General features: G+C 50.4%; 1 protein-coding gene and 1 long non-coding RNA gene across 3 annotated transcripts in view; both read left to right on the plus strand.

Annotated features, from left to right (window-relative positions):
* Window positions 1–2,415: 2,415 nt before the first annotated feature.
* LOC309822783 lies at window positions 2,416–4,424 on the plus strand. The gene is made up of 2 exons (XR_014296771.1): window positions 2,416–2,958; window positions 4,037–4,424. It is a non-coding gene; the product is annotated as an uncharacterized lncRNA (long non-coding RNA).
* Window positions 4,425–8,527: 4,103 nt separating this feature from the next.
* The window catches only part of SLCO2A1 (solute carrier organic anion transporter family member 2A1), a 78,427-nt gene continuing 60,890 nt past the window's right edge, over window positions 8,528–26,064 (plus strand). For both annotated transcript variants that reach the window (XM_082655060.1, XM_082655061.1), the window contains exon 1: window positions 8,528–8,641. In XM_082655060.1, coding sequence (XP_082511186.1) covers window positions 8,546–8,641 — 96 coding nt within the window. In that variant the 5' untranslated portion in view covers window positions 8,528–8,545. The remainder of the gene's footprint in view (window positions 8,642–26,064) is intronic.

The following is a 26,064-nucleotide window of genomic DNA, read 5'->3' on the forward strand; positions in this document are numbered from 1 at the left end:
AGCTGGCTGCGCACGGAAGCAGTCAACATTCTCTTCCCGAATTCCCAGCAATGGGGCCACACCCCCAGGCGATCGCTCCTGGTGACCCATGAACAGGGAGGAGGCCTGACTCCCAGTGACCTCATCAGGTGACTCAGCGCACGGGGAACAGGGCCCAGGGCCCAGGGTGTGTTAGGGACCCCAGCGCAGGGGAAGGACCCCACGGAGCTTTGGAGGCCCCAAAGTGTACCGCTGAGAACGCAGAGCTGATGCTTCCTGGCAGAGCGTGGGCAGGCAGAGGGCAGAGCAGCAGAACGGGTAGCTGTCAGAGGAAGCACTGGTGCCGTCAGGTCAGGCCCGGGAGCTGGGAAGGCCAAGCTCTGTCCAGTTGGGAAGTAAGGTCTGTGTGATAAGCGTGTCCCCACGAGCTGCTCCCACCTGAGTGACAGTCGGGCTCCTGCTCTGTCCCCCGGGTGACATCCTGCTGTCTGCGCACATGTTTACACTTGGTCCCTGCCCCAAAGGTTCACAATCCACCTGATATGGGGTCAGTCCAAACAGCGCCGGAGGGTGTGTGCACAGCCAGGCAGGGCCCACTCCCTCTCCTCGAAGGAGACAGAAGCAGGCCCCAGAATACCCTTGGGAGCTGTGGAGGGTGGGAGGGAAGGAAACAGGGAGCTGGAGGTCTTTCCGGTGAGGAGGCCACAGACCTGGATAAACACAGGAGGAGGAGATATGGGTGAAGAAGCAAGACTGACGAAAGAGCAAATTCCTTCCAGAAGCGAGGCGGGACCAGTGGGAGCGCGAGGCCAGACCTCGACCCACAGCCCGACAGACAGGGAGCAGAGTAGGATCCAGGTGCCCCAGAGGGACGTCGTCCAGGCCAAGTGGGAACTTTAGGAAATGGAAAAGGTGCGCAGTGCGTGTCCTCGTTGGGGCTTCCGTGGGGTGACCCTGCTGTGGACAGGTGTGAAGATTCAAGGAGAGGGCAGGGTGAGGAAAGGATGGGTACCTCTGAGCAGGAAACACGTGTGTGTGTGTGTGTGTGTGTGTGTGCGCGCGCGCGCGCGCGCGCACCCTCACACTGCAGCCACGACAGAGCCCAGGCCTTGGGCTCTCAGGCGAGGGTGTGGAATTCCAGGGCTGGGACAGGGACGCTTGGCCTCTCCCAGTGCACACAGAGGGGACACCACGGGGAGGAGAGACCACGGGGCCTGGAAGGAGGCCTAATCCTGCAGTTCCCCTGCTGGACCCCCAACTCCATCCCCAACATTAGGGGAGGATGGGGCTCCAGTTACGCTTCCTTAGGGATGGGCAGGCTTGGGCCCCTCATGCCTTCAACCACCTCTGGCCTGGGGTGACAGGTGACAGCCCCCACCCAGGCTCAGCTTCCACAGAGGAGGCTGGATTAAGTGTCTCCCAGGCTCCATTGAGCAGAAGCCTCTGGGGAGATGTTTCTGGAGAAAGGAAGCCTCCGAAGGGGAAAGCAGGGAACAACTGAGGAGGGATCAGGGCCTAGGAGGGAGCACTGCTGGCTTAGGAGAAAACAACAAGGGTAACAATATGGTGACCACCACGGAGCTGCTCACTCCCCACGCAGCTCGGAGAAAGCGAGCGCTGCACAGACAGGTTGAGCAACTTGTCTTAGGTGATACAGCCAGTAAGCTGACAGAGCTGGGAGAACAAGAGGTCCCTCTTTGGACCATGGAGCCCAATGCCTTGACTATACAGGTGAGGAGTCAGCTCTCTCCGGGAAGGTGCCCACACAAGGTGCCTACAGTTCCTTCTCCAGAACTGGGGATGGGGTACAGAGTGTCGGATCAAGGCAGCCACACCACCTGGCATCTGGGGATCAGCCCTGAGTTGGCTCTCTGAGTTCCAGGGCTTTGTCTGGGCTACTGGAGACAAGAAAGACCCTAGGAGGTTCCCAGGGCCTGGGTGGACTTTACAGTAGCAAGTCAGGCCATTCCCCTGGGGTGCTGGCTTTCCTCTACAGGGGCCAGGAGGGGTGTCACTGGTGAGGAGACAAGACCTAAGGGGTAGAAATGCAGCAGGAGGAATGATTTTGAATATCACAGAGGAAAATATCTAGAGGTGTTTGAATTACACTGCTGGCCAGCAGTCCAAAGGCAAAGAGCTTTCTGCAAAAAGTTATCCATCAAGTCCCTGTGTGTAAAAGACAAAAGTTAGAGACACCCCCAACATTCAACAACAGCGGAGGGCTTAAATAACTCCTGGTTGCCCACTCAGCCATTCAAAGAGATGGTGACAAGCCCCTGTCAATGTGGAAAAATGCTTATTGTAAAAAGTAAGAGCTAAATGCTATACTGTGATCTTTCTAAGTAGAAACATGCTTATTGGAAAGAAACGGGAAAAGTAGAAACCTGAGTAAAGTTTTAACAGTGGTGTGGGATGATGGGTGGAGTAGAGTTCAAACACAGTTAAGTTAGTTTTGAAAGACTATAATATAAAGATTAACAAACAGTTCAAAAACAAGCGTCATGGCAAAGAGACAAAGCATTGGTTTTCTGGTTACTTGGTAACATCCAAACAACAGGATCCACGGGCCCCAGGCCCTCAGGGGCCAAGGGCACTCTAGATGCTCGTGACAGTGTGTGGCATGACCCCCAGCAGGATCAGGACGGTGAAGTCCGAGCCCTGCAGGGAGGCTGGCTGGTGATCACGCAGGAGGACGGGCTATGATAACACCGCTTGGGGACAACCTGAACCCGGGTTGATGGAGCACAGAGGATGGGGCCTGGCTGGGCTCCTCACTCACAGGGAGGGGTGCAGGGCCAGCCCTGTTGTGGTCTCTCTTTTTCCTGCGTCTGCTGCATCTCCTGCCATAGCAGTGAGCGACCTGCACTGGGTGAGACCTAGAGCTGGAACAGGACACCAAGGCCTTGAGAAGCCCTTCCCGGAAGAAAGCAAACATCCCATCTGTGTGCCCCACCCTGAACGAGCACTGGTGTACCCCAGGTAACATGCGACACAGCTGGGGTCCCAGGAGCGGGACCCCTGCCCCTTCCTCTCTTTGCTGCATTTTCTCATGGGGAGTGGGGAGCTAGGTCAACCCCGGGAGGGGCCCAGTGGCCGAGAGAATGGCGTGCAGCAGGTGCTGCAGGAGGGAAGGTGCCAGGTAGAGGGGAGAGGGATGGAGGGCCCTCAGAGCTGGATCTAGAAGGGTCCCGGAGGCCCTGGGCTGTGCTCAGACCCCCACTCAGGGAGAGCACTCTGGGCTGGGTGTGTTGCTGGCAGCGGAGGTTCTGAGGGGGCAGGGATGGGTGAGGCCCAAGGTGGCTTCGGACCCCTGAAGGTCCATCCAGTGGGGGACTACACTTGTCCTGCCCGAACGCTGCGAGCGGAGGCCCCCAGGAGCTGGGACTCTATACCGAGAGGCCGGGGTTTGAATCCCGGCTCTGCTACCTCCTAGCTGTGTGGCCTTGAGCAAGTTATTTTAACCTCTCAGTGCCTCAGTTTCTCCAAATATAAAATGGCACTAATAAAAGTAATCCCTCTTATTGGGCTGTTTTGAGGATTAAATGAATCAGCATTGTGCCAGCACGGGGCAAGAACTGTCAACACTGCATGTTTGTCCAATAAAAATATAAACTAGTGGCCGGGGCGGCTCACAGGGGACCGGGCCTCCCCACCAGTGTCACTGACAACGTGGTGGAGCACTTGGCTGCAGGGGTGCCCTCCACCTTGGTGATGGGGTGGTCGTTGGGCCCCCCTCACCACAACCCCCCCCCAACCTGGCACACAAGGAGCTAGGTGGGCAGAGTTAATGCAAGATCGTAGTTGTGTCCAAATTGTCAACAGACCCCCATTAGTGGCTGCAGGAGTGTTGGGTGTGGCTCGGGGACTGATAAACATACCGAGGGGCCCCTGGCCAGCCTCCAGTGACGACAAGGCTGATGAGGGAGGCCTCCAGGGGGCAGAAGGGAGGGGCCCGGAATGCAGGCAGTAGGGGGTTGACAGAGACAGCAAGGGCTTGGAGGCCTCAGGAGCAATGAGGCCTTTCCCAGTCACTGGGTCTTTTTGGACTTCATTTCAGCTCAGTTCCATTAAATAAACATTTTAAAGCAACGGGATGTGCTCGGCCAAATGGGGGATGCAAAGAGAATGAACACAGAACCGTTGTCTCAAGGAGCTCACAGCTGATCTGGAGCAAGAGAACACCATCAATTCCACCAACCACCAGGCACCGGCAGCTCCCACACCAGCACCAGGAACTCTCGGCACCACCTCACACACTTATAACAGCCCCAGGATGGGCACAGAGAAGCTGAGAGGTTAAGCAGGCCAACTAAGGTAACGCAGCTTGTGAAGGGTAGTGGCATCTATGTCTGACTTTGGGGTCTGTGCCCTCAGCAACACATGTATTGTCTCCACTGGAACCTGTGAAAATAAAGGCAGGAACACATGGTATGTGTTGGGGAAGAGCCCCAAGCCTCAGTTTATTCATCTGTGAAATGGGCATAATGACCTCTAGTTTCGTGAGCGACACGGGATACTGTATGTGACAGGTTCTATTGTTTTTATGGGGGCCCAGAATAGGCAGTAACAGGAGCTGCCCTTGAAGGGTAGAAGCCCAGTGCTATGAGGCAGGCAGCAGGGCAGGAGGAACAGCATGAACAAAAGCCTGGAGGCGGGACATGTAACTGCTCCAGTTTCAAGCGGAGAGAAAGCAGGAGGTTTCAGGGCTGAGATGAGAAGCTGCTCAGCTCCTTTATCTTTCTTCTTCCCTCTGCACTCCTGGGGCAAGTTCTGCCGGCCTCCGTTGGCACTTTCTCCCTTCCAGCTCCCCCTCAGCCCACGTAGTCTGGCTTCTGCTCACATCACTCACCGGAAATACTTGCCAAGGTCCTCGGTGCCAGCCTATAGCCAGCCCGATGGCCATCCTTGGGTCTTATCTTCCCTCCTCACCGTCCTAGGCATGCTCCTGACCTCCTCCTCCTTGAAACACTACCCCGGGGCTATATCAACATGTGGACATGCACTCTCGGGTTTACTTCCCTCCATGCTGGACTCTTCCCCTCTGTCTCCTTTGCTGGCTCCATCCCCTGCGTGACCTGGATGTTGCTGTGGCTGGTCCTGGACCTGTTTCTCCAACACATTCTCACCAGGAGACTCATCCTTTCTTGAGGCTTACCCACTGCCTCCATGCAATGTCCAGGCCACAATCTCTAGCTCAGCGTCCGCCCTGAGCACTGGATCCCTGTACCAGTCTGCCTGCTGGATGCCTTGCCTGCATGTGCTCCAGGCCATCTGAACTCAAAAGGAACCTAGGAGGACGCATCGCATTCCCCCAGTTGCTGCTGCCCCTTCTGGTCCCCTCTGCCAGTAGTTGGTGTCACTGATGCAGGCTGCCCAAGTCAGACCCTGGGAGTCATCCCCGCAGAGCTCCTGAGATGCCTTCTAGACTGCCCTACTGCACTGTGACCCCGCTGCCAGAAAGGCCCATGTAAAATGCCAAACAGCCCACATCACCCCCTGTTCAGAAGCCTTTAAAGGCTGTCCATTATGTTGGGGATAAGACCTACACTTCACTGCATGCCGCTCGTGTCCCAACCTCTTCACCGCACACCTTCCCACGGTCCCCAGGTCTCATGCTCCAGCCAGACTGAAATCATGGAGCAGATTTACCTTCCTTCACCTTAATCCTCCCAATCCTGGCAGTCCCTAGGGCTCAGCTTGAAAGTCACTTCCTCCAGGAAACCTCCCTGCTGCCCCAGGACGAGTTAGGACCCCTCTTCTGTGTTCCCACAGCAGATGTGCACAACAGCTCTTTTCCTAGGTCACACTGATGCTTCCTCTCCTCACTCCCCACCCTGAGTTCATAGAGTTCACAAGGAACTGTCTTTGTGCTTTGTTTTTCTAGTGCTAAAAAGTATTTGCTGAAATCAAAGGATCTGGGAAGAGTCTTAGAAACAGACCCTGGGGGTGTTCTTTGAGGGAAATGGGTTACCCTATGTGTAGACGCTGAAAGGAAGCAGCTAGAGTATTAACTACAATTCTTAGCCGCCTTCTAATGGGTGACCATGTGACCCAGTTTGGGCCAACAAGCCTTAAGGAAAGGTAGCTGAGCGTGCACAGGAGAGATTTGCTTCCCTGATGTGCTCACGGCCCCTTCCTGTTTTCTGTCTTCCACTTCCTCCCTGGAATTAGGAGAGGAGGCTGGCGGTGGAACAGCCATCTTGTGATGATGAGCCAGCCATAAGGACGGGAGTCACACACTAAGGAATCTTGAAGGGACCTAGGTCATGACCCCTAGACTACCTACTAGTGGCTTCTTATTATGAAAGACAAATAAATCTCATTGAGGCCCCAACTTCAGCTGGGTCTCCATTACATTTGGCTGCACTCCCCCATAGAAAAGGCAGATGATGGCAGATAACCATCTGTGGGCATTTCTGAATAGACCTTTTCTTTAAAGATGATGCTAGTCCTGACAGTGGGCAGAGGCAAGATGAATGGATCAGGACAAGGTGAGGGCTAGAGAGGCCGACCCTGCCTAGGATTCTGTCAGAGGACCATGGCAAGGACTCACTCAAGGTTTGAGGAAGAGGCTCCAGTCATGGTGGCCCTAATGTGACCATGACCTTGGCCTGGGCCTTCTCTGGTCTCTGCTTGGTTTCACTTGTGAGATGGGACTGCTGGGATAGATAGCTTTTCAAAGGGCATAGTGCTGCAAGTCTGGGCTTTGGAGTCAGGAAAGCAGGGTTCAGGTTCCAGCTGCATCGCTTACTGGGGGTATGACTTCCAGTCACTCTTTTTGGTTGACCTCATCATCATCCGTAAAATCCAGATTGTGACAGTGCTGGTAACCGTTGGGCTAATGCTGGGGTTCTGTGGCATCGTGCCTGGGGGTGCCAGCAGAATGCCTGGCACAGTCCATCATGGCTGCTACAGCCCAGCGCCCAGCACACATTGAGTGCTCTGTGGGGAAGGCCGTTCTTGTGTTGCAAGTTCTCTGAGACGGCTTACTGGTGACCAGAGTTTCATGCCTACTCTGGATCTGGGGCTGCTGCAGGGCTCTGGAAAGCCTCGCTGATGCCCCTCGATCTGTGGGTGAGTAAAGTGGCCCAAGGCCACCCACTGTCCAGCGGCTTTTCCTCCAGCACTGTGTGTTGTTGTGTCCAGGGTCCTGGGCCACAGGTAGAAAGGAGAAGCCCCTGGACATCGGACAGCCCAGACCAGGCCCAGAAAGGCATCAGGCCTTGGGTAGAAGTAAGAAACCTACATGGTCCATCTGTCCTGTGGCCCCTGTCTTAGCCAAATCTTCCTGGGAGTTGAGGGGCATCTTTTCCTAGGAATAGCTAGGAGGAGGATGTGAGGGTGGGGTCTTGAAGAGGTTGGTTCTGCAGATAACTACAGGAATTAGGGAGTTAGAAAAATACCCCCAGAACTGGATTCCTTACTGCAGCTGCTTTGGGCAGACCCTTCTTACCCTTCTCGTGAAAGTGTCACCTTCTTTCTCTTTTCTGCACTACCTCTCCTGGTGGAAAAGATCTTGGGGAAAAAAAAGTAAGCATTTGTTCTATTCCAGCCCTGAAAAGGAGATCAGTGGGTGCATCCCATTTGTCCACGACCTCCCCCGCCTCCCCTCAACACTCCAGGCCAGGCGCAGCCATGCTGACACTCGACAGCACCTCCAGTTTACCTTGGCTCCCGTCCAGAGAGTCCAGGCCCAGCCCGGGGTGGCCCCCACCTCTCCACCTTTGTTACCAGGCCCCTCTACAGCGCAAAGAGCAGTTTAAATATAAATCAGTCCCGGACGCAAACAGAGCCTCGGCAAGTCTCAGAGCCATCACTGGAACTGAGAGCCCAGGTTTTGGACGAGTGCAAACAAGCAGAAACCGACTCCGTAAACCTTCCTGAGCGCGTCGGGAGGGGCGCGGAGGCTCCGCTTCCCTTCACAAGCGTCGGCGCCTCTCCGACGCCCCTGGCTCCCGCTGGCCCCCCCGGCGCCCCTCGCTCCTCCGCCAGTCTCCTCCGGCCCCCGCAGCCCTGCCGATCCCTTGTCGGGGCCCCTGCAGTCTGCGGGCCCGCGGCATTCACCCCGCCCCGTCAGCGCCCCGGGCACCCCCCCACCCCACTCAGCAGCCTCCCGCCCCCTCCCTCAGACTTCCCCCTCCCGGGGCCCGCCACCTCCCGCCCCCACCCTCCAGCGGGCGGGACCTTCTCCCGGGGCGGTCGAGCCTCGCGGGTCCCTGCAGGGCTGCGGGCGCGGAGACAACTCCGGCCGGAACGAGGTCAAGCGCAGCCGGCCACCGCGTCACACCTGTCTGAGGGGGCGGCGGCGGGGCGGGGGCTCGCAGCGCCCTTGACACCCGAGGGAAAGAGGGAGGAGGGAGCGCGCGTTTCATCATCGGCGGTGGCGGCGGCGGCCACTTATAAAACTTCTGGGCGCGCACCCTCGCGCTCAGTCTCCTCCGGCCGCGCCGCGTGCCTCCTCCGGCCACCAACGCCGCAACCGCCACTCGCCGGCCGCCCGCCGCAGCCCAGGCGTCCCGGCCCCGCTCGCCCGGCCTCCCGCCCCGGGCCCCGCGCTGCAGCCACCATGGGGCTCCTACCCGAGCCCGGCGCGCGCCAGGGCAGCGGCGCCTCTGCGGGCCGAGCCGGCCGCTGTCCCCGCTCTATCTTCAGCAACGTTAAGGTGAGCGGTGAACCCGGGACGTCCTGGCCCGAGCCGCGCCGGGCGCACCTTCGGCGGGGTCCCGGCGTCAGTGCTGCGGCCGCTCGGGAGGCGCTGGGGGGGCGGGCTCCCTCCGAGCGGGCTCCCTCCCCCGCCGTCCATCCGTCGGTGTCACGCTCCGGGACGCATCCCCGCGGGCCCCGCGCCGCAGGCGAGGAGGCACCTGGCCAGGGAAGCGCGTGCTGGGCGTGTGTGCGTGTGTGCATGTGTTTGTGCGAGTATGTGCTCGCGCGCGTGCTCACACGCCCTCGTCAGGGTAGGAAACAGGGCGATGAAAGTACTTGCTTATTGGGCCAACTATCTATTCAGATAGTCCTGGCACTAGCCGAGGGAATTGTTCTGTTCTTTGAAAAAGAACATCTCCGGGGCACCTTTTTGGGCTCCTGTGGGCAGTTACTTCGTTAAGGGAATGGACTTGGAGTTGCCCGTGTCTGGCACCTTGTAGGGGACAGGCTGGGGTCCCTCTGAGATGAATATCAGAGCCCATCTCATCCTGGGTGGCTGGCAGAAGGGCTGTTCTCCGCTAGGCTTTCGTCTTCCCCAAGGGCGGCAGTGCGTGAGCTCTGCTACCTGAACGGGCTGCTGCCTGCAATGCTGAGAATTCCCCCGAGGCTGGCAACCAACACTGCAGCTCTTGGACCAGCTTTCCTGGTCCGGAACTGGCCCCAGGAAAGCAGCGGCTTTCGCAGTCTATTCCGTAAAGTCTAGGCAGGTGCCTGGCAAGTTATGGGGAGTAGGTGAAGGGGTGTAGGCAGTAGTGTGGTGAGGACCCCCCAGGGGGTCAGGAATGCTTTCCACCCCATCACAGGTCCAAGAGGACTGGAATGGTTGAATCCACACTCGGGCTTTTTTGCCTCTTCTGGCAGGGCAGAAGCAACTGAGGAATGCACCTCCGGTGGTGAGGATGTGGGAGGTTGTAAAGCCCAGGTCACAGGCTCCTTGGGGTCAGGGTGGGAATTATGGTGCAGAGAGGTTGTTTCTGGCAAGCACACAATCAGATGGGGCTAGGTAATGCCTCCAGTGGCGCAATTAAGGGGAACCCAGAACATACAAATGGAGGATGGGGGTCTCTGTGGGCCAGTTATGTGTGTCCAACAGAAAAGGATCTGGAGGTCACAGTGGAGCCCATCTATGTACTTACTCATATTGTTAGCAGTAGAGCTGGGCTCCCCACTCCTGCTTCTGCTCGTTCCCCACACCACACTAAATAAAGGTTGAATTGATTCCATGGTTGGACATAAATAACACATAGAAATTTTGAGATAGTTTAAAATAATCCTCAAATCTCCTCACCTTTGGCCAGACCCTGATGAGAACACTGTGTGTGGTTTTGGTTCCATCATTTAAAGGAGTTTAGAGAAGTTTCAGCAGAGAATTGTGGAAAACTTGGGGTTTATAAATTAGGAATTGGGAAGAAAGGGCAGGGGCAACAGTTGGGTGGTCTGAAAAGAGAGAGGCCCAGGAGGGAGCCAGGGTGGGGGCAACTCTCTCTGTTTTCACCACTCTTAGGGTTGGGAGCCGGAGGGACAGCTGACAGCGAGGGTAACGCCAAACGAGACTGATCCATTTAGACCCGCCCTGAGTCCCTAAAATAAATGAGTTTATGGCAGCAGTTTCTTTGAAGATCTATAAAAATAAGATAATGTATCACATGCTGATGATATAGCCACATGTGCCTGAGGCCTGGGCCCAGGCCAATTGGCCTCCGGAAGGCTCATACCAGTTAGGAGTTTTTCTGAACTCTAAAAACCAGATTCCTTTAATCATTGCCTCCGTTGATCCATAGTAATTCTAAGACCAGAGTTAGGAGCAACTTCCACTTAGCTTCACTTATCCGCCTGAAACCAGGTAGGAGACTGGATATCTCAAGGCACATCTGGGGGCTGGAATTCCATTAGTTAAACTCCCTGAAGTCATTTCTTCCAGGGGGTAGGGCTGGCTTCTGGGGGCTTTGCTATTTGATGAGAGATTTCCTTCTCCCAGTGAGAGGTTTGGTGGCTGCCATGCACCCTGCCAGGGGGGTATGGACTGCACATGTCGTGACATGTGTAACATGGGAGGAACACAGGACACCCAACCTGAGGACCCATCATTTTTCTAGGTTCCTTGTTGTTGGGACAGACTAACCAATAGGCTTTATGACATTCCTGCAAAACGCCACATACCACATGGTTTAGGGAAAGAAGATGAAGCCAGGGGACTCAGATCCAAGCCCTATGCCATCCCCTTACTAACTAGGTAACACAGGGAAGTATCCCTGAGCCTCGGAGTCCTTATGGGAAAAAAAACTGGGTAACATGAACAGTTCCCTCCTCCCGGAGGCAGGGTAGAGAAGGCCTTCATAAGGATTATGTGGAATGAGGCAGAGGAAATGGCTTTGTAAACCATACTGGGCTTTCTGGGATTGGCATCATTGTGAGGTCAGTTCTCGCCTCAACAAACAAGACTGTGAATTCAAACGTCATTTAGGATCGATTATTCCACCAATTACGCCTCATTCTATGAGACATAGTTAATAGTTAAGAAAAACTACAGTTAATAATAATATCCAAAAATAGCAATAGTAGCGAACAGCAACAGATCTGTCTGAATTTACTGGGAACTATGGAAATATCTTACCCATATGCAGTCCTCATTACAGCTCTGTCAACTGGATGCTGTTACTGTCCCCATTAATGATGAGGAAAACAAGGCTTAGTGAGGCTGGTCCTTTGGGCTTGGATACATAACCAGAAAGAGTGGAGTGTAGAGGAACCAGGAACGTGAGCCTCCAGGTCAGAACCCCTAACCCCTGTGCGCCTGGCCCTCTCTGTCGCACGGCACTGGTCAGCTCAGCGTTAGCGCGTGGAGATTCCTCAGATGTGCTTGTTCCGAGTGGTCAGGGCTTTCTCCAGGCCCTGGTGACACACACATCTCAGCCGTGACCAGGGACCACTGCCATGGCTGCAGCACAGATCCGCGTAAGCAGTAACAGGCTCAGACCCTTTCACTCCTCCCGACCTCATCTCGAGCCTGGTGACTCTCAGGCTCAGGCTGAGTTTTTGGTACTTCCTTCTGCAGGAGTCAATACAATCGTGTTAATCTAGAGACAGTCTCAATTGCCTCTGGGTTACAGCATTCTTAAGAACTAGAGGACCTGCTCGCCAGTCATGGTTAGAGGGAGCAGTTTGGCATCCAGTACGCCAAAGCTCTAAATTAAAAACAGGTTCATTCAGCAATTATGGGGCAGGGGTGGGGGAGTTAGCGGGGAGCCTTTTGGCTAACTTATCCTGGCAGCCTCAAAGAGATCTGTTTCTTCTGAAAATGAAACTTTTGGGGCCAAACTGAGGTTGTCTTATAGAAGGAGTGGTCGATTGGTAATTGCTGCCCAAAGTTTGGGAACTTAAACACACCCAGGGCCCCAGTGTACGGAAATAATGGATATCCAGTCGGTGGATGGAAGGCTGGGGAAGAACAGTGGGAAGAAAGGGATAGACGAGTCTCACAGCTTGGCCTGGGTGGCCCTGGTGACCTGTGACCTGTGACCTGGAGGGAGGCCCCCGAATGAGGGAGAGGTGCTTTGTCCTGGCCTGTGTCCGTAACGTCCTGAGGCCTCTGACTCCCAATCATGGGGCAGCAGTTTGGACTTAACTTCTCAGTTTCCAGAGGAAAGTGCTATATCCCAGCAACCTGCAATCCATGCTTGGGGAGACACTCTGAAGAGAACCCTCTGGGCCAAAAGAATTCCTTCATCAACCTGGTGGATTAAGATATGCTCCTCCCTCCCCAGGATGTATTTCTCTGACATTGGGGACAGCATATATTATGATCTCCAGGGTGTCTGTCCCCTGAGAGGCCCACCTTGCCCTGCTTGTGTGTGTGTGTGTGTTGGGGAGGCAGTTTTGGGTGATGGTTTGGGGGGTGGGGAGGGAGAACCATGGGAATGGGTGGGGTGGTGGTCAAAGGTCACTTAGACCCTTTCCTCCTGTAACTATGCTCAAAGCCCTTCCTAGCTTTCCTCGTGTCTCCTGGTGATGAATTCGTGACCTGTGCTGCCACAGAACAAGTGGCAGAGGGATTTATTTTGAAATAATTATAGATGCATAGGAAAAACAGTGCTGAGAGGTCCTGTGTTTACCCAGTTCCTCCCAAGGATTTCATCTTACATAATTACAGTGTAATACCAAAAGCAGGAAATTGACATTGCCATGATGTGTGAGTATAGTTCCAGGCCATTCGATCGTGTGTACAGATTCAGGGAGACACCACCCAACTGCTTCAAGACAGAACTATCCCATCTCCACAAAGGTCTCCTTCTGACTCCTATCCTTGATATGTTCTCTAGCACAGTAATTTTATCATTTTGAGAACATTATATAAATGGAGTCATGAAATATGTGTGTGACCTTTTGAGACTGGCTTTTTTCATTAAGCATAATGCCCTTGAGATCGACCCAAGCTGTTCCATGTATCAATAGTTTGTTCCTTTTTTGGGGGAGTACGCGGGCCTCTCACTGTTGTGGCCTCTCCCGTTGCAGAGCACAGGCTCTGGACGCGCAGGTTCAGCGGCCATGGCTCACGGGCCCAGCCGCTCCGCGGCATGTGGGATCCTCCCGGACCAGGGCACGAACCCGTGTCCCCTGCATTGGCAGGTGGACTCTCAACCACTGCACCACCAGGGAAGCCCTTTGTTCCTTTTTATTGCTGAGTACTATTCCATGGCATGGATGTATCGTGATTTCTCCGGCCATTCACCTATTGAAGGACCTTTGGGTTGTTTCCTGTTTGGGGCTATTACAAATAAAGCTGCTATGAACAATCATGTATAGGTTGTGTGGACATAAACTCTCATTTCTCTGGGGTGAATGCCCAGGAGTGCCTTTGCTAGGTCATATGGTAGTTGCACGTTGATTTTTAAAAGAAACTGCCAAACTGTTTTCCAGAGTGGCCATAACATTTTACATTTGCACCAGCAAGCTATGAGAAATTCAGTTTCTCTACATCCTGGCCAGCATTTAGTGTTACTGCTTTTTATTTTAGCTATCCTTTTTTTTTTTTTTTTTTTTAAGAATTCCACCCCTACAGAGAGGCACTGCCTCTGGTGAAAATAAACCAGAGGACCCCATTTTTATGCAACAATAGAATGTAAACACCGGAAGGAACCTCCTCCAGTTAAATAAATGGGCCCAGGAGGGGAGGTGACCTGTGCAAGGTCTCAGGGAACTGGAAGTAGAGTATTTTAGTTATTCGAATTGGTGTGTAGTGAGATCTCATCATGGTCTTAATTTGCATTTCCCTAATGGCTGGTGATGTTGAACATCTTTTCATGTGCTCACTTGCCATGTGTATATGCTCTTCACTGAAACATCTGTTCATATATTTTGTCCATTTTTCTTTTCCTTTTTCTTTCTTTCTTTCTCTCTCTTTCTCTCTCTCTCTCTCTTTCTTTCTTCCTTCTTTTCTTTATTATTTTTGGCTGCATTGGGTCTTTGTTGCTACGCTCAGGCTTTCTCTAGTTGCAGCGAGCTGGGGCTATTCATCGTTGCGGTGCGCAGGCTTCTCCTTGCGATGGCTTCTCTTGCTGCGGAGCACGGGCTCTAGGCGTGCGGGCTTCAGTTGTTGTGGCATGAGGGCTCAGTTGTTGTGGCTCACGGGCTTAGTTGCTCCATGACATGTGGGTTCTTCCCGGACCAGGGATCGAACCCATGTCCCCTGCACTGGCAGGAGGATTCTTAACCACTGCGCCACCAGGGAAGTCCCTCCATTTTCTAATTGGATTTTTAAATTGTTGTTTTGAGAGTTCTTTATATATGTGAGATACAAGTCCTTTGTTGGGCATGTGGTTTGCAAATATTTTCTCCCAGTCTATAGCTTATGTTTTCATCCTCTTAACAGAATCTTTCACAGAGAAAAAGGTTTTGATTGTGATAAAGTCCAATTTATCAATTTTTAATTTTCTGGATACTGCTTTTATTGTCATGTCTAAAAACTCTTCACCAAATCCTAACTCCTGAAGGAGAAATCCTCTGTTTTCTTCTAAAAGTTTTATATTTTTTCATTTAAATCTATAATCCATTTTGAGTTAATTTTTGTAGAGATGTGAGGTTTAGGTAAAGGTTCATTGTTTTGCCTGTGGTTATGCAATTGTTCCTGCACCATTTGTTGACAAGACTCTCCTTTCTCTATTGAATTACCTTTGTATCTTTGTTGAAGATCAGTTGGCCATACTTGGGTGGGTCCATGCTGGGTTTTCTATCATGCTTCATTGATGTATGTGTATATCTCTCTGCCAGTACCACAGTGTCTTGATTACAGTAGCTAAATAGCAAGTCTTGATATCAGGTAAAACTTGATTTTCATTCTGCAATGGAATGATTACCAAACCTTATAACCCATTCAGTTTCTCTTCTACTTTGCCTTTTAGGAAGATTTAAGGACAGATTTAAAGCTTGCTTTTAGTAGGTGGATGGGATCTTACATATTTACATGTTTCCAGCTTTTCTTCTGGCCTTAGCTGAATGGTTGTCTTTTCCCTTGAATTTGATTTTTCAGTCTAAGTTCTTAAGCTTTTTCTATGCGTAATGCCAGCCCTGCAAGGGAGGTATCAGCATCTCCATTTCATACTTGAAATCGAGGCATATCCAAGACCACATATCCAGTCAATGGCAAAGCAGGAATTCCCACCAGGGTCATCTCACTCCCAGCCCCTTTCTTCCCATGGCCCCAGAATGCCTCTCAGTTCTGGATTCTTTCGTCCGTGAACCTTGGGGCCTGAGCGCAATGATCTCTGAGGTCCTTTCAGGTTCTCAGATTCCCATCTCATGCTAAGTTGCTGATTGAGATGAGACCAGGAGCAGGGCCAGCTGGGTCTGAGCTTTGCCAGGAGACCTGCTCTGAAACCTGGCAAAAGAGGAGGGTGCGGCTGGCCCGGTTGTCTGCGATCAATCCCAGCTCTCTTGGTTTCGTGGACCTTGATTCCCTGGGATGGATTAAATTTGATCGGGGTGAAGGATGAACCCAAGGCCAGGAGTCTCAGACTACACTGTGGACTGGATGGATGGGATGATCCTATCCAGCGAGCAGCCGTCTCCCAGAGCTGTCTTCCCAGCCTCGTTGCCTTGTTGGGTGGAGATGCTATGGAGGCTGTGGCTTGGGGAGAAGGCACCAGCCGGTGCAGTAACCCCAGGACTTGTGACCTGTGGGACACTCAGTCTGGTCAGCATTGGCACTGACCCCCACAGGGCTGACCACTGCCTCTATAAATATGGGCAAACTAACCCTTTCTTTATCATTTAGTGTGCACCAAGTCCTATAGGAATCTGATGACAAGTTTTATTTTGTTTACCCAAACATCAGCCATACCTATTTATGTTCTGAAAGATGTTCCATCCAACACCCTTGAGAGATGCTGGCCTGGAGCACAGAAGGCCTCAGTTAAAATGCAGAGGGCACCAGGGAGGGTATAGCAAGCTAGTGGTTGTCAATCTGCCCACCAAGATGCCCTGAATTCTAGAAGGGAGTGACTGGTCTCCACAATGGAGTAGGATAAGGGGATGAAGGGTGGTGTCGGGAAATGTGGTTTAACTAATCATGGATATTACATTTCTGTAGAATTTTATGTTTCGTCCTAGAATCAAGTGTATTTTATATTTTCCTCCACAATATATCTACATGCTTCCAAACAATATGTTGTATTTCCCCCCAAATCTTGGAGTAACACTGATGCTTCAGGAAGCTATGCCATGTCTAGCTCACATCTGCCAGATGTGACCCCAGGTGGAGTTTGGGAAACAACACAGCAGGCCTCAAGTCAGAATTAGTTTTTCTAACCCAGCCAGCTTGTTGGGCATAGAGGGAACCTAGGAAATGTAAGTGGGACAGGTGTGGGGTGTGAATAGCAGACAGTTCCTGGGCTGAGCCTGTGGGACACCCCAGGAGAGGAACCGGCTAGAGAACGCAGTGAGGCCCCTGTTGGCCTGGGGAAAGGGGACAGTGGCAGAGGGGAGGGGGAGGACGGCAGGCTGCCGGAGCCACACTTGTCCTGCCCGACTGGCTGCCAGAGAGATTTCAGGATGGAATTAAACTGACCACATTCTCAGTCTGTTTTACATGTCCTTCCTGCCTGTGCTCCAGGCCCTTCTGAAACTGTGCTGCTTTGCCTTTGATTCACAGTGCATTTGAGGGAAGTGGTGGGGAGCTGAGTGTGGATGTCGGAGCCTGGGCCTCGCTCACTCGTGAGCCTTTACTGCATGTTTGCGGAGGGAGGCTCTTCCCCAGGCTTCGCTGTTTGCACTCAGCTCTCGAAGAGACACCCACGTTTCCAAGAAACAATGGCCTGTAGGGCCCTGCTTCTCAGTGTGACCCACTGCCTCGATTTGCCCAGGACCGAGGGGGTTCCTGGGACACAGGACTTTCCGTTTTAAAACTGAAGACTTCTAGGCAGATTGGGTTAAGTTGGTCACCCCACTGCCATTTTACAAGAATGGACTTCCACCCACTGACTGTGGGGCAGGGGAGGTGCCCATGGAGAGCCAGGGATGGTGCCCAACAATGGAAATAAGCCTCAAGGACTCATGACAGGAAGGAACTGGAGGCTTCCAGGGAGAAACCAAGCGGCAGGGCCCACTTCTGCCTCTTGTTAGTACATGGAAGTTCTCCCGCCTGGCCCTGCCTTCATTGCCCGTTGTGATTTGTGCAGCATTTTTTTTTTTTTTTTGCATTACGCGGGCCTCTCACTGTTGTGGCCTCTCCCGTTGCGGAGCACAGGCTCCGGACGCGCAGGCTCAGTGGCCATGGCTCACGGGCCCAGCCGCTCCACAGCATGTGGGATCTTCCCAGACTGGGGCACGAACCCGCGTCCCCTGCATCGGCAGGCGGACTCTCAACCACTGCTCCACCGGGGAAGCCCGGTGCAGCATTTTTAACATCTTACTGTATAGAATCCATACGAGTAATGATAAAACTGAGCTATAGAAACATGGTGCCCCTCACTTACAGAATTACTGAATTTCAGAATTGTATAGCCCCAGAGTGAAGCTAGCAGAGCCCCCTCTTCCTGGCCACTCTCCTCATTGCTTCTGGTAGAAAGCAGTCTCCCCTCTCCCACAAGTCCTCTAGCTAGGTTGAAACAGAAAGCCACGTGTCCTGGGCTACCCTCCTCTAAAAGCCAGGCCAGGCTCTGAAGGTGGGTGTTGCTGAGGGGCACATGTGACCCTCCGACCCTTGTTGTCCCAGATCACAAAGGTTTCCTCGCTGGCTCTGGTTATCACTCACGAGGGGACCTCAGGCTTTAGGGAGGCTGGTGGGCCCGGGGTTTCCTGGAACCAGCAGAGACCTTCCCATGATTGGGACCCCACAGTTTGTTATGCTCTCAGGAGCCCAAGGCCTGCTCCCGCCCCAGCTCTCACACTCTTCCGTCTTACCCCCATCTTTCTCTCTTCTCACCCCAGCTCTCGCTTCTCCCTGACTTGGAATTTTCATGGAGAGTCCAGCAAGAGCCCTGGACAGGTCACTGGGTCCACCCCCCGGCCTCCAGCTGGGCGACATCTCTCTGGAGCAAGTAGACAAGGACCAGAGTCCCTGACTTGATCATTAGGGGGCCTGACAGAGACCCTTAAGGAGGGCGTCCGGCCTAATGCCAGTGGGAACATTCCTGTGGACCCCCGCCTGTGCCCCAGGCTGTAACGCCCACATCCCACCCACGCAGACTGGCCGAGCCCAAGCGAGGTAGAACCGGCCTTGTCTAGCAGACTGTCTCCAGCCCTGGACCTTGTCACTGACTTGGAAAGTGAGCCTCAGGGCCCTGTGGCTGCCGCTTCATTTCCAAACTGCGCTTGCTGTCAGGAGGCTGCCCTCTCGGGCTCGCTGCCGCTCCAGCCTCCTCCCTCTGTGTCCCGGGAAAGCACAGGCCCACTGAGTCAACATGTGAAGTTAATACATAAACACGTACAGTTAACAAGGAGTGGGGACAGGTGTTAGTCAAGCCTGTATTGGTTTACCTTAAAGTCACAAATTTTAGAATTCCCACCCTCAGCACCAACACATTTTTAGCAGCAATTATGATTTTCTGAGCTATCATCACAAAGACGGACGCGTTTTATTAGGCCACATCTGTGTGATAAAGCGTAAGGGGATATGTGGATATTTAGTTGTGAATGCAAATGCTTTGTTGGGGGGCACCCACATGTGCCAAATTTAGTGAAATAACAAGGGCAGGTCCTTTCAGAAACACTCTCTGTGCCACGAGGTGCATGTTGTCCATGTTGTGTAGTGGAGGAAAGTGGCAGGCAGCTTGTGGACACTGCCACATCACACAGTGACAGAGCTGCAATTCGGGCACTCTGTCTTAAGACCCTGTCCTCTGTGGCTGCTCTCCATTTCCCACCACAAACCCCAACCAGCCGAGCCAGGACTCTGCTACTTCCGTGCCCATACTCACAGACACAGCAGGGCTGCTTGTTCCTATTTATTGTTTTATTTTCCTGAACCAAATCTGACACTGGTGGCCCGGAAAGTCCTTCTTCCTCAGTCTTCCTCTCTTGTGGCACGTTGTCTCACCCACAGCACACAAGCGTTGAGACCAGGGACCCGGCGTGGGGTGGGAACAGCGACCAAGTGGCTTAGAAAACCTTCCTGAGCAAATAAATGGAAACCCAGTCTGCTGAACAACGTTTTATCATTTAACTCGTCTGTTCAGAAACTTGTAATGAGGAAATGACTCGTATAGCTAGTTATTGGCAAGGCAATAAATGAATCATGGGACATCCATCTATGAGATATTTACAAGACATGTTTTAAAGTTTTATTGCGAAAAGTTTCAACTTGAGGGAAGGGTTCGTTCTATAATGTTAAGTAGAGGCGGCAGGATGGACAACTGTATGAAGAGATGATCCAGATTTTTAAAAGTCACGAGACTTAAAGAGGGTATACCTAAACAGAGATAGTGCTCTGAGTGGGATCCTATAAATCGTTTCTTCTTCTTTGTGATGTTCTATGTTTTCCATATTTCTACAATAAACATGTCCTGCATTTATAATTAGAAAAAACTACCAATTGAAAGCCCTGAAGTCTGCGGTGACACCCACCTTTGCCTGGTGCCATGAGATCTGTCGTTGTGGTCTATGAAGTGAGACGTAAGGTGGGAGGAGGCTGATCTCCAGGTCCCTGAGGATGCACCAGAGGTGCGGCCAGGAGGGCAGCCAGGGGACGGGATTGTCTATAAGGACCACTCCTGTGCCCATCACTGTTGTCACTGCGTTATTACATCTATTATTTCACTGGAGTCTTATGGCTCCTCAGTGATGGAGGTGAAGTCAGATAACAATGCTTTAACTCTTAAAGAGAGGCAAAACTATGGAACATTTTCTTTTCTGGGAAGATTGAGAAGTGTTTCTGTCCAGGAAGGCCTCTCTGCTCTTCTGGTGCCCCACTCCCAGGGACTGGCTCAGAGTTTGGGAATCCAGCCCTAAGGGTTGGCCAAACATCTTAGGGGAGTGAGTGTACCTGATAAGCTCCATGCCATGTTAGGAAGAATGGGCCTCAGGGGGAGGTGGTGAGGGCAGAGTCTGGGACAGAATCTGCTAAGGGCTGCCTGGGGTCTGGTCCTGAGCCTGGAGTTTTATACTTGGGAGGATGTGATGACATCCCTGGGTTGGCTTTCACACAGTCATTTTGGTGAGTGTTGAGTCAGTTGGTGACCCACTGTTTGCAAGGCAGGACTCTGCTGATGTCATAAACAGCAGGGGTTTCAGAACTCTGAGGCTAGGAATGGTGTCAGTACAGCTGCCTGAGATGCATTCATTTGTTCATTTATTCATGCAACATGTAATTATTGATCACCTACCATCAACCATTGGAGGTACAATGATGAACAAAACAGAATGGGCCATGCCCTCATGAAAGATGTAAACAGTGGGCAGATGCACAAATAGATGCAAAGTTATAAGATGTGTCAAATAAGAGGGGAAAGAACTGGGTTTTGTGAGGGAGGAGAAGGTAGAAACAGAACTGGGTTCTGCTCAATACATCTGGGACCGCATACTCTGAACTCTAACATGCGACCTTCATGCTTCTGCTATTTAGCCGCTGCATGGGGAATACAACCATGAATCAGGCAAGGTCCCTGTCTTCCAAAGGCTCTGGTTAGTTGGGATAAGATGGGTCATAAAGAACTATAGTGAATTGTGGTTTTCATCCATATGACAGGTTTACAAAACATGGGACCCTCCTACTACAAATACCTAGAGTTACTGCATAAAATAGAACACCATCAAATATTTAAATGCAGAGCTGAACTTGCAAGAAAGAAAGTGAAATCTTCAGGGGCAAGAAACGATGAATGAGTTGGACACCCGAACAATGACTGTACCAGCAGGGGTTGAGGGGAAGCTGTGTATAAAGAAACCCTCAAGAAACTCCTGTTGCAGATTGGGTATTAGTAATCCTACAGGCACCAAAGATGACATGGGGAGCTGGCACGAAGACTCACGCATGAAACTGGGTCCCTTGCTCAGAAAGGAACCCGTAAAACTTTGCCCACCACCCTGTTACAGGTTAGAGGTATATCTCTAACAGGACCTCTGGGTAAAATAATTCCGCTGAGAAATCAAAACACCAAGTCCATGCCACATGGACTTGGAAGCAGAATGCATACTATCCACACAGTATGGGAATCTCTAAGCATATAAATTAGGATAAGAAATTCATTCCGGGCTGGTGACAACTCTTTGTCATCTGGTAGACACAAGAGCAAAACCACTCTGGAGGGATACTTCTACAGTCCAGACCAACTGGAATCCCCAAGAGAAGACAATGTCCGTGGAACAGGAGCTTACGATAAACAGTTATACAGGAAATGACCCACCATAAGCCACAGGCAGTACATATATTCAGTGAGGAAGATTAGCACCTCAAGATTTTAAGATAATGGAACATTTTGAAAGAGACTATAAAAATACATTGAAATGTTTAAAGAAGTGTAAGAAGAAATAGAAAACACCAGGAAAGAATAAATGCTGTGAAAAAGGAACAGGCAGATTTGAGAAACAAATGGGAATTCTATACATACAGAAAGTAACAATTCAGCAAATGGTGAAATAGCAGATTAGATACAATGATTGGTTAATTAACAGATTAGATAATTTCCCAATTTGAAGTCCTTAACTTAATGACATCTGCACAAAATGATAATTAGTAAGTGGAAGATAGGGTTGAAGAAGTCACCTGAATGCAGCACAGAGGAATAAAGAAGTAGAAACTGTGACACTCCACAGAGGAGAAACCTGGCAAGCACTGCCTTGGCCAAGTGACCAAGGTTAGCATTATCAGTGATAAGTCATCTTGAAAATATGTACCCTTTAACTAATGTGGTGAGAAGGGCGGTTTATCTCTGTGGCCTTCCCAAAAAACATAACCTCAGTCTAACCATGAGAAAATCATGGACGAACCGAAACTGGGGAGCATTCTACAAAATACCTGACCAGTACTCCTCCAAACAAGGAATGTCTGAATGTCTGAGAACTGTCACAGCCAAGAGGAGCCTAAGGAGACCTGATAACCAAATGTGGTATGGTGTCCTGGATGGGATCCTGGGACAGAAAAAGAGAAAAGCTAATGAGATCTGAATAAAGTATAGTTTCGTGAGTAAAAAAATAAAACAAAAACAAAAATAGTGGAAACTCTAAAAGGCAGCTTAAGAGACATGAAAACAGTAAAAATAAAGTCCAATATAAGTCTGAAATGAGTCCCCAAGAAAAGAATGAATAGGTGATAGTCAATATTGAAAAAATGACAGAGAATTTCCAGAATTAATAAGACATATGGTACCTCAAAATAAAAAAGCACAGTAAGTTCTGACAGGAATTTACAAAAAAGTACACCTATACATATCATACTGGAACTGCAGAACAGTAAAGACAGAAGAACTTTAAGAGCTACTAGAGCAACATTATAGATTACACATAAAACTCAATAATTAGACCAATAACAGTCTTCTCAAAATAAATAGATATACTAGAAAATAATGGAATACTTTTCAATATGCTGAAAGAAAATTACCACCAAATTCAAATGTTATAACTAAATGATAATTCAAGAGGACAAATAGAGATTTTCAAACAAAGGTAGAGAATTTACTAATCGTGAGTCCTACTAAAATAAACTACAAAAGGATGAAATTCATAAAGCAAGAAATCAAACACAGAAAAAGATGATACAGAATGGTAGTAATTATTGATTGTGAATAGACAAAAATAATAATGATTTATGGAGGGCAGAAAAGATGGAAGTAGAATAAGACATACCAATAATATGGAGAATTGGCAGGGAAATTTGGAGTTAAAATCTTAAGTCCTTGGCTTGCTTGGGAGGAGAGTGGAATAATTAATTAACTTTAGTCTTTCTTAAGTCAAACATTAAGTTAAAATGTATGGGTAATCATTCAGTGTAAAGACATTGAATGCATACCTTCCAAAGCAGAAGAGTGTAAAAAGTAGAAACCTAGTCAACCAAAAGAGGGCAGGAAAAGAGGAGAATAAAAGGCAAAAACAAACAAACAAGAAACATTATGGTAAATAGGAGCACAATAAAAGGAAGTGGACATAAATCTAGGTTTATCAGAAAGTGGAGTACTCTCACCATTTCAAAGCTAGAGACAGACTGCCTAAAAGAGAGAGAGAGAGAGAATCTAGTTTCATGCTCTTTAAAAGAAAATGTTGAAAATCAAAGGACAAAAGAAGATATATCAGGAGAATACCAACTAAAGAAGGAAGACTTATCTACTTTAATAACAGAAAATAGTGTTTCAGGCAAAAAGAAAGACGGATTGTGAGATGTCTGCAATGTCTAAAACTGACTAGGATATGTGGAACCTAGAAAAATGGTACAGATGAACCAGTTTGCAGGGCAGAAATAGAGACACAGCTGTAGAGAACAAATGTATGGACACCAAGGGGGGAAAGTGGCGGGGCGGGGGTGTGGTGTGATGAATTGGGAGATTGGGATTGACATATATACACTAATATTCATAAAATAGATAACTAATAAGAACCTGCTGTATAAAAAATAGATAAAATAAAATTCAAAAAAAATAAAATTAAACTGACTAGGGACTAATATCTAGACTATACAAAGATCTCCTGCTAACCAACAAGAAAAAGACAAGAAACACAATAGAAAAATGTGTGAAGGATTTGGGCAGGTGGCCTGGAGTGCCAGCTGCCCCCATCTCCTCTCTCCTCTTCTCTTAATTCCTCTCGTCATTGTCTTCCATTGTAAACCTTTGTCCTCTTCATGGCTGAGTCATGGTCAGCAACCAGCTTACCTGCTGCCCTTCATTTAGTTCCAACCTGAAAAACTACTGGGGCAGGACTCTCATTGGTTCAGCTGGGTCATGTGCCTTGAGGCAAGGTGGGGTCTCTGGGGGCTTCTCATAGTTGAATAGGTACCTTTTTCTAAAATAAGGGGGAGCCCTGTTCTCAGGAGGGGGGCTGAACAGACAAGACCGTTGAGCCTTCCTGTGGAAAGTTGGAGAACAGACCCCCGAAGATGTCAAAAAAGGGGAGGTGTGGTTCTGCCGAGGGAAAAGAAGTGGCCTGAGTGAGAACATTGAAGCGGGGGAAGACGGGGAGGGTTGATATGAACCAGGGTTTGTATTAGTGTACTACTGCCTGGTGGCTTAAAACAACATTGATTTACTCTCCTACAGTTCTGGAAGACAGAAGACCTAAAATCAAGGTGTTGGTAGGGCTGTGCTCCTTCTGAAGGTTTTAGTGGAGAATCTGTTTCCTTGCCTTTCCTAGTTTCTAGAGGCCACCAACATTCCTCGGCTTTTGGCCCCTTCCTGCATCCTCAAAGTCGGGAGTTCAGCATCTTGAAATCTCTCCTTTTCATCTTTTATTCTGACTCTGACCCTCCTGCCTCCTTCTTATAAGGACCTCTGTGATTACACTGGACCCTTTCAGATAATCCAGGATAACCTCCTATGCTAAGAATCTTAGTTCAATCATATCAGCCAAGTTCTTTTTGCCATGTAAGGCAACGTATTCACAGGTTCTAATATCAGTACACAGGCATTGGGGAGGCCATTATTTTCTCTACTGTAGGGTTTAATCAAACCAGAGCCAAGAGAAGATACAAACACACACACACATGTATGTGTGTGTGTGTGTGTGTGTGTGTGTGTGTGTGTATATATATATATAAAGAGATTAATTTCAAGGAATTGGCTTATACAGTTGTGGGGGTGAATAACCAAATCCAAAATTCATAGGGCAGGCAGTCAGGAAAGGATGATCACAGGCATTGGGCCAAAGCTCCTATTCAGGGGAATCGATCTCTCTCTCTCTCTCTTTTTCTCTCCACCCTGCTTTTAAGGCCTTCTGATTAATTGAATCAGGCCCACCCAGATTATCAGATTATCTAAAATAATCTTCCTGAAAATTATATATTTTAATTACAGCTGCAAACTCCCTTCATAGCCAACACCTAGATTAGTGTTTGAATAACTGGGGACTGTAGCGTGGCCAAATTGACACGTCAAAAGCACTGCCCCAGGTCAAAGGGCAGTGACATTCAGGACAAGTATGGGGCAGAATGTCCTGCAGGAAGGAGAGGTGAGCACCCCTGGTCAATAGCCCTGAAAAAGGAGGGGCGTGGGGGGCCAGAGGTGCTTTGCTGACGTCACTGATGGGAGGAAGCTGTGCTTAGGGGCGAGCTTCCACAAGGAGGCTTGCAATGGGGCATTCCATCCTCTCCTTACCACGGTTTGAAAATTCCATGATCGGGCTGTGCTTCCCTCCCCTACACAGAGCAGATGCCCAGCATATCACCAGTGTCTCAATGACCCTTCCTACGCTGCCCACCAGTATTTGTTCTGTGACCTGCTGCTGAGGTCACAGCCCCCTGGGCTGCAGACATGAATCGCCCGCAGTGTTGGAAGGGTGGGTGAGCTCATGTCTGCTCCTCCCAGGGCTGCGGCTGGTAGGCGTCGAGTATTTGCCCAGCTAATCCTTCCCCATCTGAAGATGGTTACTGATGATTTCATTCAGGAGTCTTGAAACCTGCCAGGAGAGAGTCCAGCCAAACAGACCAGGTGTGGAAGATGAAATCACATTCCCTTGCCCTTGCTGTCAAGAGCTCCATGCGAGGCAGTTCAAAGGAGTTGGGAGGTGGATGGAAGTTCCTAGTCAGAGCTAATTGTGGGGTGCTCTCGGCCCACACGACAGCGCGGACAGAGCCTCACTGTGCAAGCAGATCCCGTACCCAGATGGGCAGATGGCTAAGGGGAGGGCAGAGACATCAAGGGTGTGTCTCAGTGTTACCCCCATTCCTTTGTAAAGGGTTTACACAGACGTTGGGCCTTGTCTCCAGGAAAGGAGTGCCCAGAAGTAAGGATTTGGGTTAGAGTT

This window comes from Grampus griseus, assembly GCF_964374135.1.
Source record: "Grampus griseus genome assembly, chromosome: 5".
In the NCBI taxonomy this organism is placed as follows: domain Eukaryota; kingdom Metazoa; phylum Chordata; class Mammalia; order Artiodactyla; family Delphinidae; genus Grampus; species Grampus griseus.